The 17,239-nt window shown below is 37.6% G+C and overlaps 2 protein-coding genes across 3 annotated transcripts in view; one reads left to right on the top strand and one right to left on the bottom strand.

Annotated features, from left to right (window-relative positions):
* Positions 1-17,239, top strand: part of LOC137251515 (zinc finger protein OZF-like) — a 118,312-nt gene that overhangs the window by 4,023 nt on the left and 97,050 nt on the right. The gene's annotated exons all lie outside the window — the stretch shown is intronic.
* LOC137248840 (zinc finger protein Xfin-like) overlaps positions 1-17,239 on the bottom strand; it is a 208,030-nt gene that overhangs the window by 109,767 nt on the left and 81,024 nt on the right. The window contains exon 6 of the mRNA XM_067779734.1: positions 13,004-13,281. Within this exon, the coding sequence (XP_067635835.1) occupies positions 13,004-13,281 (278 nt within the window). The remainder of the gene's footprint in view (positions 1-13,003; positions 13,282-17,239) is intronic.

The raw sequence follows: 17,239 nt of genomic DNA, 5'->3' as shown, positions 1-17,239 counted from the left end.
AAAAAGCACCTAAATAGCTCCTAATTTTGATATATTTTTTATTTAAAATAAAATGAAATTTAAGTTGTGGGTCTGCTAGCTTGACGTTAACCTAGCAGACCCACACTTTTTTGCGAATATCTCGAAAACTAAATGAAAACCTAAATTATCTTTTGTGGCCCTAAAAAGCACCTAAATAGCTCCTAATTTTGATATATTTTTTATTTAAAATAAAATGAAATTTAAGTTGTGGGTCTGCTAGCTTGACGTTAACCTAGCAGACCCACACTTTTTTGCGAATATCTCGAAAACTAAATGAAAACCTAAATTATCTTTTGTGGCCCTAAAAAGCACCTAAATAGCTCCTAATTTTGATATATTTTTTATTTAAAATAAAATGAAATTTAAGTTGTGGGTCTGCTAGCTTGACGTTAACCTAGCAGACCCACACATTTTTGCGAATATCTCGAAAACGAAATGAAAACCTAAATTATCTTTTGTGGCCCTAAAAAGCACCTAAATAGCTCCTAATTTTGATATATTTTTTATTTAAAATAAAATAAAATTTAAGTTGTGGGTCTGCTAGCTTGACGTTAACCTAGCAGAACCACACTTTTTTGCGAATATTTTGAAAACTAAATGAAAACCTAAATTATCTTTTGTGGCCCTAAAAAGCACCGAACTAGCTCCTAATTTTGATATATTTTTTATTTAAAATAAAATGAAATTTAAGTTGTGGGTCTGATAGCTTGACGTTAACCTAGCAGACCCACACCTTTTTGCGAATATCTCGAAAACTAACTGAACACCTAAATTATCTTTTGTGGCCCTAAAAAGCACCTAAATAGCTCCTAGTTTTGATATACTTTTTATTTAAAAAAAAATGAAATTTAAATTGTGGGTCTGCTAGCTTGACGTTAACCTAGCAGACCCACACCTTTTTGCGAATATCTCGAAAACGAAATGAAAACCTATATTATCTTTTGTGGCCCTAAAAAGCACCTAAATAGCCCCCAATTTTGAATATTTTTTATTTAAAATAAAATGAAATTTAAGTTGTGGGTCTGCTAGCTTGACGTTAACCTAGCAGACCCACACTTTTTTGCGAATATCTCGAAAACCAAATGAGCACCTAAATTATCTTTTGTGGCCCTAAATAGCACCTAAAATGCACTTAATTCTCAAACAACTTAAACTTATTTTTGAGCACTTGGGTCTGCCAGCTTTACGCACGTCTTTCATAACACTATCCGCTTGTACCGAAGTAAGTTTTTTCCTTTGTAAAGGTTTTGGAGTTTGCGATTTTGTAATTTTTAAGAGCTCCTCTTCTGTTAGATCGAGAAGGTGGGTAGATTTGAGATGGACTTAAATCTATGCCGAAAAGAATCAGAAAAAAAAGGTATAGAAAATATTTGCAGCTAAAGCAATTATAATTATAATTTTACTTTTGTTTTGAAGGATATCCACGACCGCAATAAATGCATGGGAAAGGCATTTCGCTGTGCACAAATGAAACATGAAAAACATACTGAAAATTTTAAGAAAATATATCAAGGCTGCGAACATTATTTTTAAAGCAGTAATAAAAAGTTTTTAGCCGAAACGAAAGGATGTTAATGTTGAAACGTACACCTCCACTCGAAGAGTGCAAGCAATGCTACTGTAGGGTTATTTACTTGTAATAAATATACTTTGTTAAATTTTAAATTTATTATTATTAGATTGTTTTTGGTTATCTATCAAAAAATGAAAATATTTTCATTCAACAAAAATATCTTTTAAAACAATAAAGTTTAACTACATATCTATATATGTAAAAAAAAAAGAAGTGTACCTTTTGATTGTCACTCCATAACTCGAGAACGGATATAAAGATTGCCATGAAATTTTTAGGAAAGATACAGGAAGGAGAGATGATGGTTAGTTGATTTTGAAATCCCAAATCGGTTTAGCCATTCTTGAGTTACGACTTTTTTTTTAGAAAAAATTCAAAATTTGAAAAATTACTCATAAAAATAAGTCGGGTTTTCCTTCCTGACGCTATAACTCCAGAACGCACGAACCGATTTCCACAGTTTGCATTCGTTGGAAAGGTCTCGGGCTCCGTGAGGTTTGTAGCAAAGAAAATTCAGGATCGACGCACAGGGTCTCGAGATATAGGCCAAACGTGGACCCGGGTACCCCTAGAATGTGTTTATAGAATATGGATATCAAATGAAAGCTGTTGATGAGTGCTTTAGTAGAGGGTAATTTTCATACCCCTGGGTGACTAGGGTCTCGAGATATAGGCCAAAACGTGGACACGGGTACCCCTGGAATGTGTTTATAGAATATGGATAACAAATGAAAGCTGTTGATGAGAGCTTTAGTAGAGAGTAATTTTCATACCCCTGGGTGACTAGGGTCTCGAGATACAGGCCAAAACGTGGACCCCGGTACCCCTATAATGTGTTTATAGGATATGGATATCAAATGAAAGCTGTTGATGAGTGCTTTAGTAGAGAGTAATTTTCATACCCCTGGGTGACTAGGGCTCGAGATATAGGCCAAAACGTGGGCCCGTGAACGCCTAGATAGTGTTTTTACATTATGGGTATCAAATTGAAGCTGTTGATGAGTGCTTTAGTACAGGGTAGTTTTCATGCCTATTGGTGACTAGGGTCTCGAGATATAGGCCAAAACGTGGACCCGGATACACCTAGAATGTGTTTTTACATTATGGGTATCAAATTGAAGCTGTTGCTGTATGCTTTAGTACAGAGTAAGTTTTTTTACACCGCTGGGTGAGTAGGGTCTCGAGATATAGGCCAAAACATGGACCCGGATACACCTAGAATGTGTTTTTACATTATGGGTATAAAATTGAAGATGTTGATGTGTGCTTTAGTACAGAGTAAGTTTTAGACCGCTGGGTGGTTAGGGTCTCGAGATATAGGCCAAAACATGGGCCCGGATAAATGTGTGTGTATTATGGATATCAAAGGAAACCGGTTGCTGGGAGCTCTACAGTAATTTTCATTGTGATATTCGATTTAGTCGCATTAACCTGGCATGCATGCGAAGCCGAAATAAAGACATGAATTAATAATCCCACATACCTATTTACATACGTCCAATTAAATTTTCCTGAAATTTGTATATAAATTTGCCTATATTAGTATTTACGGTCCTTTTTTCCGGGAAGTAAACCAGAGACGGACTGGGACTGAGACTCGGAAAGGGACTGGAACAAAATACATACCACCCCCTGGGACTGGCGATAAGATATGAAGAAGAATGAGAAAAACTTGAGAGAAGAGAAAAGAGAGAAGGAGACTGAGAAAGAGATAGAATGAGATGAAGATGGAGATAGATAAAGCGAAAAATACGGAGGGAGGAGTGAATACAGATTGGGAAAAAGTGTAGAGGGGCGAGGGCAGAGTTAGACGGAAAAAGCTTATTAAAATGTATGCAGGTAGACCAAATTTAGGGCAGAACAACGTCTGCCGAGTCTGCTAGTATTATACAAAATTAAATAGAAATTTATTAATTTCTATATTGTATATTTTGGCGATCCTGCTCCGAATCATCATTGAATACTGTTTAATATAAATCTTAAAAATTAAATCCAGCGTGTTTTATTATATAACTAGAACAACCCCTAAAATTCAAATAAAAAAGTGCTAATACTAAAAACTAAATTTAATTTTGTGAATTTCAAATTATTTGATTAATACAATCTATTGCAAACAAAAGCCGAAATTGACAGGATAAAATACTAACATGAACTTTGTGTTTGCGCCATAGCTACAAAGAGCGTTCCGCAAAGCTTGTGCGAAATTAAAGATAATGGCGAGTGATTAATAACCGAATTGGTTTCGTTTGGTGGCGAAAGCAATCGAAATCATTTTGTTAAGTTAATTTTGCTTATTAATGAAAGGAAATGATAACGTTTCAGCATTCTTGAAATATATAAATTCTGAGGACTCACTTGCATTCCGACATCATTAATATAACAATAAAATTATATGATGTGTAACGAAAATAAGGACAAACAAAAGTTGGAACAGGGGGGATTGGAAACACGTCCTTTTCAACCACCCATTATAAGCTGAGCTGTGTTGATCGGAATCTTCATGTAATACGACAGCGTCAGTACTAAACAAAGTTGAGGATACACGTTATTTCCATACATTTGGAATACACGTTATTTCCAAAATCCAAAATACATGTTTAGCTGCGTTGATTGGAGACTAATACATTCCGCAATCTTAAAAAAATACCAATATAATATATGTTCCAAATTTCGTTGCCTTATGCTGGGAGCACTGTAGGATTGAAAACGCGCCATTTCCAACCCCCTTAAAAGTGTGACTCGTCCGTTTGTAACGTTATCACATGGCATCCCGACAGCATATTCAATAGAACTAAGTGATTGTAATAATGAATTGTATTTAGTACTTTAAGTTTTAGGCCTAACCAGCCGTAAAATAAATAAATTAAATTAAATAAGTGCAGGAGTGCAGCTGAAACTCATCATTTGTAGTGAATTTAATGAAAAACACAAGTATATTCGTCATAATACAATAACAACAGTGGTACAACAAAGAAAGTTTGATATTATAGCTACCAACAACTGAAAATCTCCCGCCAATTCCTGTGCTGAAAGCTTTCAGTAATTCAACATTCGCATTCGCGCCATCTATCGGTTGATAGCCTAAAATAAATTTTACCATCTACACCTGTGCTGCCACCTGGTTCCAACTCATCTATTTTTCGGAGTAATTTTTTGGAACACCATGTCTCAAAATTCTGGAAAGCGTCGTGGCGAGACCTTGGGCAATGAAGCTGAAATAATTAAAAAGGCTCCTCGTCTAAGCGATTCATCCCCCAACCTCATCCGTACAATCGACCAACGACTGATAAAGTACAATTACTCGTTGCCCAATAAAATAATGGAAGCAGAAAAGCGTATGATGGAGTTTACATGCAGAAAACTGGAAGATAAATTCGAAGGCCTGAAGAAGGAGTTAAACGATTTAAGTGGCAGAATTAATCGCATGGAGGGTATGTTTGAGAGGATTGGGCACTTCGAAAATGAAATAGCCACACTAAAACAGAGAGTAGGTAAGCAAGAAAACTTTTTATTTAAGCAAGAACTCCATATTGCTGCATGCGACGTCCGAGTTCATGGGATTCCCTTTGAGGAAGGGGAAAACTTACAAAAGATTTTCCACCACCTCTGCTTCACGCTAAACTTACAGCCACCCGCCCTAAAAAGTGTTTTTAGGCCGAAACGTAAACTACCCCACGGTACGGTTGATCCGGCCGTTATCATTAAATTTTACTCACCCGCGGACCGAAATACGCTGTTGAAAACGATTGCGAGCTTCAGGCGCCACAACAACATCAAAGGGCTGCGACTCGTGCATGTGGGAATAAATTCCAATGAGCCTATCTTTGTTAATGCATCGCTGACCAAAAACAACTATGAGATCTTCAAGGCTGCGATCCATCTAAAGAAGAGGAAAAAGGTTTCGTCGGTCCTCACAATGCGCGGTATGGTGCATATAAAACGAAAAATCAGCGACCGACCCGAAGCAGTCCCCAGCCTGAGTTTTCTCGACAGTCTCGACCCGGAAAACAATACTTCCTGTCGTGAAGACGACACGCCGGTTGCGAACAACGCCCTGGAGTGCCACAAAGGGCTTAACTAACAGCGTCCTGCTAATAAATATTTCTCTTTGCTCTCTTCAAATCTGTTTCTTCTCTGTCTTTTTTTCCACCTACAACATCACAAAATCGTTAATTATGTTGTTAGCCAAATTCAGTGTAAATCATTCACTTAATTATTTTTATAATATTGGTCTCCGATAGTAAGTCCCCGAGTTCCAAAGACTGTCTATCTACTTTGTTGCGCATAGTCAGCAAAAAAGCCAACGGGCTGAAAGTTGTCCATATCAATGCGCAAAGCCTTTATAAAAAGCTTGACGAGTTGAGGTTTCTGTCAGAAAACTCCGATATTGATGCCATATATGTTTCAGAAACATGGTTTTCTTCGTTTCATAAAAATGACATGGTGAAGATAAATGGATACCAACTTTTCAGAGTTGATAGAAGTGGTCATGGTGGTGGTGTTGCGATATATGTAAAAGGTAGTATGTCCTGTAAATTGTGTTGTTGTTCTAGTCCAAGTGATCCTGTGGAATATGTGTTTGTTCATATGTTTTCTGAAAATAATAGTAGGCTTCTTATCGGTTGTGCATACAGACCGAATCGGCTAGTAGATTTTTCCGCATTTATTAAATTTCTTCAATTGTTACTAATAGACTATGACAATATTATCATCGCTGGAGATTTTAATAGTAACCTACTGGTGGATGCCACTTTAAAACAAAACATGGAATCTCTGGGACTTTTTCCCACAAACTGTGCTATACCAACGCATTTCACAAATACTAACTCTTCTCTACTAGATTTATTTTTTGTCAATGATCTTCATAAAATGATTCACTACACGCAACTATCCGCCTCCTGCTTCTCAAAACACGACCTGATATTCCTAAACTACAACTTCCAAACATCATGTAGACCAAGTTCGTTCGCGTATCGCGATTACAGAAGTATAGATTATTGTTCTCTTTCTGAGTCCGTTGAGTCGGTTGAATGGAGCTTGATTCGTACGTTGACATCGGTTGATGACCAGACAAAGTTTCTGTAGGATAACATAAATAAGTTATTCGATGATCACGTTCCACTAAGAATACAAACACTGTTATGGTTTCGCATTTACGGTGGAAGCAGTAAGGAAGGTGGTCGGCATGATGTGGTGGTGCGCAGTGGCTAGTCATTGTCGGCTGGGGCGGGTCCTTGCCAACCTTACTGTTCCTGCGCCATAATCAGAAAAAAATGTCATATCATGCCTTCCAAACTCAGCTGTCAAATTTAAAATAAACTGACAGAAGCGCAGAGACCGACTCAAAACGCTTATCAATACAAATTAAAACGACATCCTGTCGAACCGGATGCCACGGACAGACCGTTAACATATTCAAAAATTTAAAATTCAAAATTCCAAAAAAAATCTAACGCAACAAAAATTACCGAACCGGAAACGACCGGTTACTAACTCTGAAAATAAAAAAAAACGCTGAAAATTTAAAAGAAAAAAGAACAGGGCCGAATATACATAGGGGGCGCCGCGGGTGGTGTTGCGACGCCCGGTGCTTATCCCACCCTCAAAACCATGGCCACAGACGCACCTATTTTTCGGTGGCCCCTTACCTGTAAACCCTACGTGCCTTCTAAATAAATGGCGACGCAAGCATTCCCATTTTAAATACTAATTTATTTATAATTCATTTCTATTAACGTATGTAAGCAACAAAAAAAATAAGATAATGCAGGTTTCTTAACCGGGGCTACAGCATTGTTGAACTATGAATAGCTATTTACACTATGAAAATGTATATGTAAGTGTGTGTAGTGTATGAAGTGAGAAAAAAAAAAATGATCCAACAGATCACGCTTTATTGGGCCGAAATCGAAACGAAATTTAATATGAATACTTAAGTCTGACTAAGCTTGTTCTGTTGGGGGTTCTTTTCTTTTCTCTTACTTTTGCTCGTACTACCTACAAAGTAAGAATTTGGTTGAATTGTTTTCTTTTTCATTCACATTCACAAAACATATTTTAAGACTATAAAGTTTGGATACTTCGATATTTGTGGCTCTCTTACAAAATTATTATGTGGTCGTAGTAGAACTTACTTTTGAGTGTAACTAAATATCAATTTGGTATAATGCGCATAGTACGATGAGAATAATATGTAATATGTGCTAAGAAAATTTGTTATAAAAGCAATAAAGATCAAATTGTGATAGTACTACGTATTATATGCACGTATATTATTTTCTTCTGGTTGTTCGAACGATATTGCTAGCAATATTGATTCATATGTATACATGTATATATATATATATATTGTATTTGTATGATATAAGAAAAAAAGTTTAAATCTTTTAGCCAATTCGTGCATAATCGACCAATGGCTGCGGTCGCAATTTTTTTTTTCTAACAATTTATGTTTGAGCTCCAAAAATGGATCGCTAAAACGTTTCACGTGATGAAGACGGCTTATTATGAATAAAATTTATAGAGCTGACTTCAATCATTTTAAAGCAAGAAAAAATATCATTAAAATAAAAAAAAGGAAATGTATGCTCCTTGTTGTATAGCTAACAATTTCGAGTATTCAATAATACAATTTGACGAAAAAAAATCGACCCTTGTTAAATGGTTTAACCGGGCTGTATAAAACTAGGTACTGCTTAGAAGTTTCTTTAACTACCCTGCAAAAACGCTCTCGTCATTCCACGTCATTTGACTAGCTATTATACAGTCATAGGTTATATTCCTAGTCACATTTGCATGGGCGTGGGTAAGCTTCGTGACCAGAATTTTTTGTAGGGTAATTATATCTAAAGTTATACCTTGCTGGTACTTACATGGCCGCCAGAGTACGTACCGTGGGCCTCTGCCGGCGTGGTTACTGGTGATGTTGTTGTTGCTGGTGAAGTTGTCGCTATTGTTGGTTATGGCGCGCGGTCTTGGGCGCGCTGTGCTGGTACTGTTGGTGGTTGCTGCGCTCTGGTCCGAGGTGATCAAGTGAACCTGGTGGCAATAAAACTTCGTGTTGACCTTTACGATCTGGATGACTTGGTGCTAACTTTGGCGTTCGTTGTATTACGCTGCAGTGTACTGCTGGCCCTGGAGGCGGAGGTGGTGCTGGACGCTTATCCAAAGGTGGTGGTGGTGTACGTCGTAAACGTAGAGAAAGGAATTTATCTTCGGATACCAAGGGTTTCTCATCAAAAATTTGTTTAGTGCCGTCCGAATCCGAATCGGAATCACTAGAACTTTCCTCACTAGGTGTGACTGTGAAACGCCGCCCTACTACTTCAACTGGATATTCTTTACGTTGAGCTTGTGTCCACACAACACAACCGTTGTAATGTTTATTACCACCCAAAATAGACGAGTAAAAACGAGGTTTGTCGGAATGAACTAGTCGGTACTTTGCGCTATCGACTCTTTCCTAGTTTCTGGGCATTTTCCCGTTTGTTATTTTGTTAGTTGGGTGAAGGAATCGGCCTGCAATTCCTCGTTGCGATCTTGTGGTTCTTCACAATACTTTCTTGAATATGTGCACAGCACGGCGAGGGTGTTTTGCGATGAGTTGAATATAGTCGGGGATGTGCAGTTGATGTAAGCAATAGTGTTAATGAAGCAGGAACTGTGCTTGACGCCTTTGCCTCTTTGGTTTATAAAATTTTCCGATTAACTGCGCAAAAGAAAAGCCAACTCTTGCTTTTTTTTTTCCGGCCGGAAAAACGTGGCTATCTTTTTGTTGCTTTTTTTCTAAAATTTCCCACTCCTTCTTCGTTTTACTTGCGGCCGGAAACTCATGGCAATTTTTGCTAGTGATCGGCGGTCTGTTTTTTTCTTGTTTTCCGATACTTTTTTATCGCAACTTTCGCCCCATCACCAGTCACTACGTGCGTTCGCGCGAACACGCTCCCAAGTGGACCGTAACCGTAGACCATAACAGCAGACCGTAACAACACCTAAATACAAGAATAGCCCTTGGTTCAATGTTACATTAAAACACCTTATCCACCTTCGTAACCAGGCCTACTCACGGTGGAAAAGGTACAAAACAGTGGAAGCGCATAGTTGCTTTAAAACAGCTCGGCTTACTGCAAACAAAGCCATAAGGCTGGCCAAGGCAAATTATTTTAAGTATAAGTTTAGTTCTGCTTTGGATACAAAAGAAAAGTGGAACAAATCAAACAAATAGGAATTGGTAAGCCCAAAAGTTACCTGTCTCATCCCCCTGATGTCGACATCAACGAAATAAATAATATTTTTGTAAGACTACCAAACTCAGCCGACAATGTATGCATTGATAACTCCTCCGTGCGTGTTAATGTTGACACTAGCCCTTTCGAGTTTGTTTGTGTCGATAATTGTGATGTTGTTCAAGCCATACTTTCTGTGAAGTCTAACGCAATGGGGCTTGATCGTATATGTTCAAAGTTTTTAAAAGTCGTTCTTCCAAAAAACCTTCCTCACATTACTTACTTGATCAACTCAATTTTGACCACCGGTGTCTTCCCAATATACTGGAAAGCTGCAAAAGTTATTCCAATCCGTAAACAAAATAATGAGTATCGACCAATAGCCATACTCCCTTTCCTCTCTAAGGTCGTTGAACGTATTCTACATGGGCAAATCGTATCATATGTACATGAATACAAGCTCCTGTCAGACAGTCAGTCCGGTTTCAGGTCAAAACGGAGCTGTACAACGGCACTATTATCTGTGACAGACGAAATTCGTGAGCGAGTGGATGAAAGTTACATTGCCTTCTTAACACTTCTTGACCACTCCAAAGCTTTCGATTCTGTAGACCACACTCTGCTCTGTAAGAAGCTGGAAAACCTATTTAACTTCTCTGGTCATACAATTGCCCTTATAAGATCATATCTTGGCGATAGGACTCAAGCAGTATGTATAGATGGTGAAAAGTCTGACTTCCTACATGTCTTAAGAGGCGTCCCTCAAGGCTTTATCCTGGGTCCTCTGTTATTTGTTCTGTACATCAATGACTTACCCGATGTCCTTAAGCATTGTAATGTTCATATCTACGCTGATGATGTGCAGTTGTTTACGTGTTGTCCTCGTGATCAAACTAGCTTGTGCATAAGTAACTTAAACCACGATTTGAATCAAATATTTTCATGGGCTGCTATGAATGGCTTATGTATAAACCCGAATAAGTCAAAATGTATTGTTATTCATAGAAGGTCTTTCCCACTAATTAAGTAGTGTTCGACAATTCTGTTATAGAATACGTAGATACGGCGAAAAACTTAGGTGTAATTTTTAACAAAACATTGGCATGGAAAGACCATATTTTTAGAACGGTTGAAAAAGTGTATGAAATGCTTCGTACACTATGGTTAACACAGTATTTCACGCCTTTGCACATAAGACTACTTCTCGCTAAAGCGTACTTAATACCTACGCTACTCCATGGTTGTGTGATTTACTCAAACTGTGACTATCTGTGCAAGAACAAACTAAATGTTGTTTACAAAAACATTGCTAGATATGTTTATGGGTTGAAAAGACTTGACCACGTATCACAACATGCTGAAAGGTTGCTAAACATTTCTTTCGAAAATCTTTTTAAAGTCAAAACACTGTCCTTCCTCCATAAGTTGATACACACGAAGGAACCTGACTATCTATATCGTAAGCTTATTTTTCTGCAATCATCAAGATCGGTGCTTCTTCTTAAGCACATTAGATACCGCACGCTAACCTCTGAGCGCCAATTCTTTGTTACTGCAATACGTCTTTGGAACTCCCTACCTACAAGTCTTCGACTCTTAAGTAATGCTCTGCACTTCAAAAAAGAGCTAATGTCATTTTTTAACGACTCTTAAACTGGATCTCAAATTGATGTTGTTAAAATGTTCATTTCTAAGTCCTTTTCCTTTCTCTGTGTCTTCTTTCTTCATTTGCTAAATACTTTTCGATCTATAACCAGCCAAAGGTTATCATCACTACTGCCTTATTTTAATATTTATTAATTACTTTTATTTAGTTTTAAGATTTACATTTACGTACATAAATATTTCACTATTATCCGTTATATTTAATTTAATTTGATTAATCTAATTTATTATTATTATGAATGTTCAATTTTTATGGCTCATGCTATTCATGACTAGCACTGTTAAATAATTTGTCAAAATTGTTGTGCTGGGAACAAATTTTCAAATAAATACATACATCCATACATACAAATAAAAAAATGGTAAACCATTTTTTGAAATCTGATTAATAAAACCGATATTTGCAATCTTTGGTTGTGTTTGATGTGTAGTTACATTGTTGCAACAAGCTCAAGTTATTGGGTGGCTCGAACACAACATCAACTACCCTACAAGAAACGCTGATAGTTTTACTAATACACTCACACTTGTAATTGACATTGCTGATCCTGCGATGACGTAAACATTGATACTCAAATTTATGTATGTTCCTTTGTTCGCTCACGCATGTCCGCATGTTCCCAACGACAGCCTATAATCATGAAAAAGGACTCAAACTGGGAAAGCTTCGGACACCTGGTACAGAACAAAAGAACATGCAGCAGATACCATTATGCATGTGAGACAGATACATAATTCTCATCGGAATTTTATGTATGCGAGAACAGTTTATCCGATTTAATCATGTTGTCACTACTGACTGTCATGTGACTATCAAATGATTATCACGGTTGTCTTGTTATTTTTTAAATTATGCCATTTTCAACCGACGAAAACCATATAAAATATAGTTTAAAAAATGAAAAAGAGAGCATTTCAAAGCTCCATGCTAAAAGAAAAAAAATTGAAAATAATATTAAAAAATACCATTCCGACAGAATGTATGGGGCGCACTCAGGAAATTGATACGCGAAAAATAATAGTGGTTAGTGGTGATTCATTTTTAAGTGTGTTTCCGCATGAGGAAAGCGTTCTTCTGTTGTTTTGTTATTTTCTGAATTTAAATTGAACATTCTGAACTGGAATTCTTATAAAACTATTTATTTTAAACAAATAAACACGTATGCTTTTATCACGTACAAAATTAAAAACGTAATGAAATAAAGTAAATAAAAAGCAAAAAGCATTGTTTCATTTTTGGCGGAATATAGCAATGGTCATTTATGATAGTATAACAGTCAAACCTGATATCTACAGTAAACTATCATTTATGACACTTTTTGATAGTTAGAGTGTCAGCACTGATCTAGGAAAAGGAATGAGAGTGAGCAGTACGGCTATATACTTAATCAATAGGCCATGTTGGTGTATAAGAAGGAGACAAAAACTCACACGTACACAGTTGTTTACATCACATTTGCGCAAGTCCCCTTAAGTTTGTGATAGAAAGTTTGTATGAGGCGCTGATCGTTAGGTTGACATTGCTGACAATCAGATGATAGTCAGTATTCTTGTAGGGTATACTGTTCATACATTTTCTACGATAACGATACAAACCACACTGGTCGCACTTGATTGTTTCGCCTTTATGAAGCCGTATACGATTTTCCAAAGCTATTTTACTAATGTAAATTTTATCACAGTAGTTACATTGATGCAGCTCGCGTTCGTTTCGATGTATATTCATATGTATGCGCAAATAATGTTGAGTTGAAAGCCGTTTGCCACATATTTGACAGGCATATGATTTAATATTTGCTACCATTGTTTACTATATAGTTTGGCAGCTTAAGTAGAGGTTATGTTGCGTATAGAGTGGAAGGCAGTGGACTAGGCCATAGTACAGGTCTACAAGTAGGATATGTAGCAGCACGCACATACACAGCCACGCTCACCTGATAAAATGCTTGTTTTTGTTGGTTTTTCTTTGTGGATGCTATTTGGCACTGTTGTACTTCTTAGAACCAAAAAAAAGTGTAGTAGCTGCTATCGAAAACTGCGTAAAATTTTTATTGTAAAATTACAAAGAAATATCCTTATTTACTTTCAAACGAGCACTTAATTACATCTCTCTTTAAAATCCATATATTTTGTACAATTTTAATTAACAAATTGTGATACTTTGTTACCGGGACGATTGCTAAAACACGACCAAAACCGTCAGGGGAGGTATTAATAGACGCGTTTTTGCCACGCTGCCAATAATTCGAATACTTTTTCTCTTTGGACTATTGTTAACAGGACAAAACGCGTCTTTTCATTTCTCTTTCCACATTTTTGGACCGGTTATAGCAGTCGACCTCGGTTTCAAACTGTTTTTCGTGGAGAACTTTTGAATGGGTAGAAAAACTTAGCACCCGTGTTTGTATTCTTAATGCTGGAATAACTACGCTTCCTCAGATACCCCAATTCAAGACTTTTGTATAGTTTTCTTTCGGACCCAGTGGACCTATCTACGTTTTCATACTAAATTCGTTACCATCACAGCAACCCATATCGCATATTCCGGTCCGTTTTTTGTTTCCCTGCGTCATTTTCCACGACAGCAACCGCTGTAATTTTCACACTTCGTTCAGTGTCAAAAGGCTCCATTACTGATACTTAACATAGACTTGACTTGGCTTGCGAACTGTCACTTACAGTTCTGTTAAATGAACATTGCATGTTACTGATTACTCAAAACTTAACTTGACTTAGAAGTCTGTTGAATTTTGATTTTCAATGTAAGTTCTAAGTGACGTTTACATTTTGAGATGCCATTTGTTTGTTTCCATTTCATTTTGACATTTTTTCATACAAATTGACATTTATTTAAAAATAAATTTCAACGCTGATTATGATGCCAGATTTTATGCGCCAAGTGGAGTATAATCGTGGCTAAGTTGCCAAGTTTACGCCAAGTCAAGTCAAGTCTATGCTAAGTATCAGTAATGGGGGCTAAACGCATGTTCCACGCAGGTTCCACAATAGTTTGACACTGAACGAAGTGTCAAACGGCAGTGTGTTAGAAAGAGCAAGGAATAGTTTCCTTCTCATACATATCATACTTGTAAACCTGTACTATGGACTAGGCAGTCGAATGTCATAGAATGAAGGAATGGTGTTCGGAGATTTTTCAAAGTTAAAAAAAAACAAGTAAGGAAGGCTAAGTTCGGGTGTAACCGAATATTACATACTCAGTTGAGAGCTATGGAGACAAAATAAGGAAAATCACCATGTAGGAAAATGAACCTGGGTAACCCTGGAATGTTGTTGTATGACATGTGTATCAAATGGAAGGTATTAAAGAGTATTTTAAGAGAGAGTAGGCCATAGTTCTATGGATGAACGCCATTTAGGGATATCGCCATAAAGGTGGACCAGGGCTGACTCTAGAATGTGTTTGTACGATATGGGTATCAAATGAAAGGTGATAATGAGTATTTTAAAAGGGAATGGGCTTTAGTTCTATAGGTGAACGCCTTTTCGAGAAATCGCCATAAAGGTGGACCAGGGGTGACTCTAGAATATGTTTGTACGATATGGGTATCAAATAAAAGCTGTTAATGAGTATTTTGAAAAGGAGTGATCCTTAGTTCCCTAGGTGGACGCCGTTTCGAGATATCGCCATAAAGGTGGACCAGGGGTGTCTCTAGTTGTACGATATGGGAATCAAATGAAAGGTGTTACTGAGCATTTTAAGAGGGAGTGGGCATTAGGTCTATAGGTGGACGCATTTCGAAATGTCGCCATTAGGGTGGGCCAGGGGTGACTCTAGAATGTGTTTGTATGATATGGGTATCAAATGAAAGATGGTAATGAGTATTTTAAAAGGGAGTAATCCTTAGTTCTATAGGTGAACGCCTTTTCGAGATATCGCCATAAAGGTGGACCAAGGGTGACTCTAGAATGTTTGTACGATATGGGTATCAAAAGAAAGGTGTTACTGAGCATTTTAAGAGGGAGTGGGCATGAGGTCTATAGATGGACGCCTTTTCGAGATATCGTCATTAGGGTGGGCCAGGGGTGACTCTAGAATGTGTTTGTACGATATGGGTATCAAACGAAAGGTGTTACTGAGCATTTTAAGAGGGAGTGGGCATTAGGTTTATAGGTGGACGCCTTTTCGAGATATCGCCATTAGGGTGGGCCAGGGGTGACTCTAGAATGTTTGTACGATATGGGTATCAAACGAAAGGTGTTACTGAGCATTTTAAGAGGGAGTGGGCATTAGGTCTATAGGTGGACGCCTTTTCGAGATATCGCCATTAGGATGGGCCAGGGGTGACTCTAGAATGTGTTTGTACGATATGGGTATCAAATGAAAGGTGGTAATGAGTATTTTAAAAGGGAGTAATCCTTAGTTCTATAGGTGGACGCCTTTTCGAGATATCGCCATAAAGGTGGACCAAGGGTGACTCTAGAATGTTTGTGCGACATGGGTATCAAACGAAAGGTGTTACTGAGCATTTTAAGAGGGAGTGGGCATTAGGTCTATAGGTGGACGCCTTTTCGAGATATCGCCATTAGGGTGGGCCAGGGGTGACTCTAGAATGTTTGTACGATATGGGTATCAAACGAAAGGTGTTACTGAGCATTTTAAGAGGGAGTGGGCGTTAGGTCTATAGGTGGACGCCTTTTCGAGATATCGCCATTAGGGTGGGCCAGGGTGACTCTAGAATGTGTTTGTACGATATGGGTATCAAATGAAAGGTGGTAATGAGTATTTTAAAAGGGAGTAATCCTTAGTTCTATAGGTGGACGCCTTTTCGAGATATCGCCATAAAGGTGGACCAAGGGTGACTCTAGAATGTTTGTACGATATGGGTATCAAACGAAAGGTGTTACTGAGCATTTTAAGAGGGAGTGGACATTAGGTCTATAGGTGGACGCCTTTTCGAGATATCGCCATTAGGGTGGGCCAGGGTGACTCTAGAATGTGTTTGTACGATATGGGTATCAAATGAAAGGTGGTAATGAGTATTTTAAAAGGGAGTAATCCTTAGTTCTATAGGTGGACGCCTTTTCGAGATATCGCCATAAAGGTGGACCAGGGGTGATTCTAGAATGTGTTTGTACGATATGTGTATCAAATTAAAAGTATTAATGAGGGTTTTAAAAGCGAGTGGCCCTTAGATGTATATGTGAAGGCGTTCTCGCGATATCGACCAAAATGTGGACCAGGTGATCCAGAAAATCATCTATCGGGTACTGCTAATTTATTTATATATGCAATACCACTAACAGTATTCCTGCCAAGATTCCAAGGGCTGTTGATTTCGCCTTGTAGAACTTTTTCATTTTCTTCTACTTAATATGGTAGGTGTCACACCCATTTTACAAAGTTTTTTCCAAAGTTATATTTTGCGTCAATAAACCAATCCAGTTACCATGTTTCATCCCTTTTTTCGTATTTGGTATAGAATTATGGCATTTTTTTCATTTTTCGTAATTTTCGATATCGATAAAGTGGGCGTGGTTATGGTCGGATTTCGGCCATTTTTTATACCAAGATAAAGTGAGTTCAGATAAGTACGTGGGCTAAGTTTAGTAAAGATATATCGGTTTTTGCTCAAGTTATTGTGTTAACGGCCGAGCGGAAGGACAGACGGTGGACTGTGTATAAAAACTGGGCGTGTCTTCAACCGATTTTGCCCATTTTCACAGAGAACAGTTACCGTCATAGAATCTATGCTCCTACCAAATTTGAGATGGATTGGTAAATTTTTGTTCGACT

This window comes from Eurosta solidaginis, chromosome 4 (assembly GCF_040869045.1).
Source record: "Eurosta solidaginis isolate ZX-2024a chromosome 4, ASM4086904v1, whole genome shotgun sequence".
NCBI lineage: Eukaryota > Metazoa > Arthropoda > Insecta > Diptera > Tephritidae > Eurosta > Eurosta solidaginis.
Note: the sequence above shows the minus strand (reverse complement) of the source record. Positions and strands in the feature narration are given on the sequence as shown.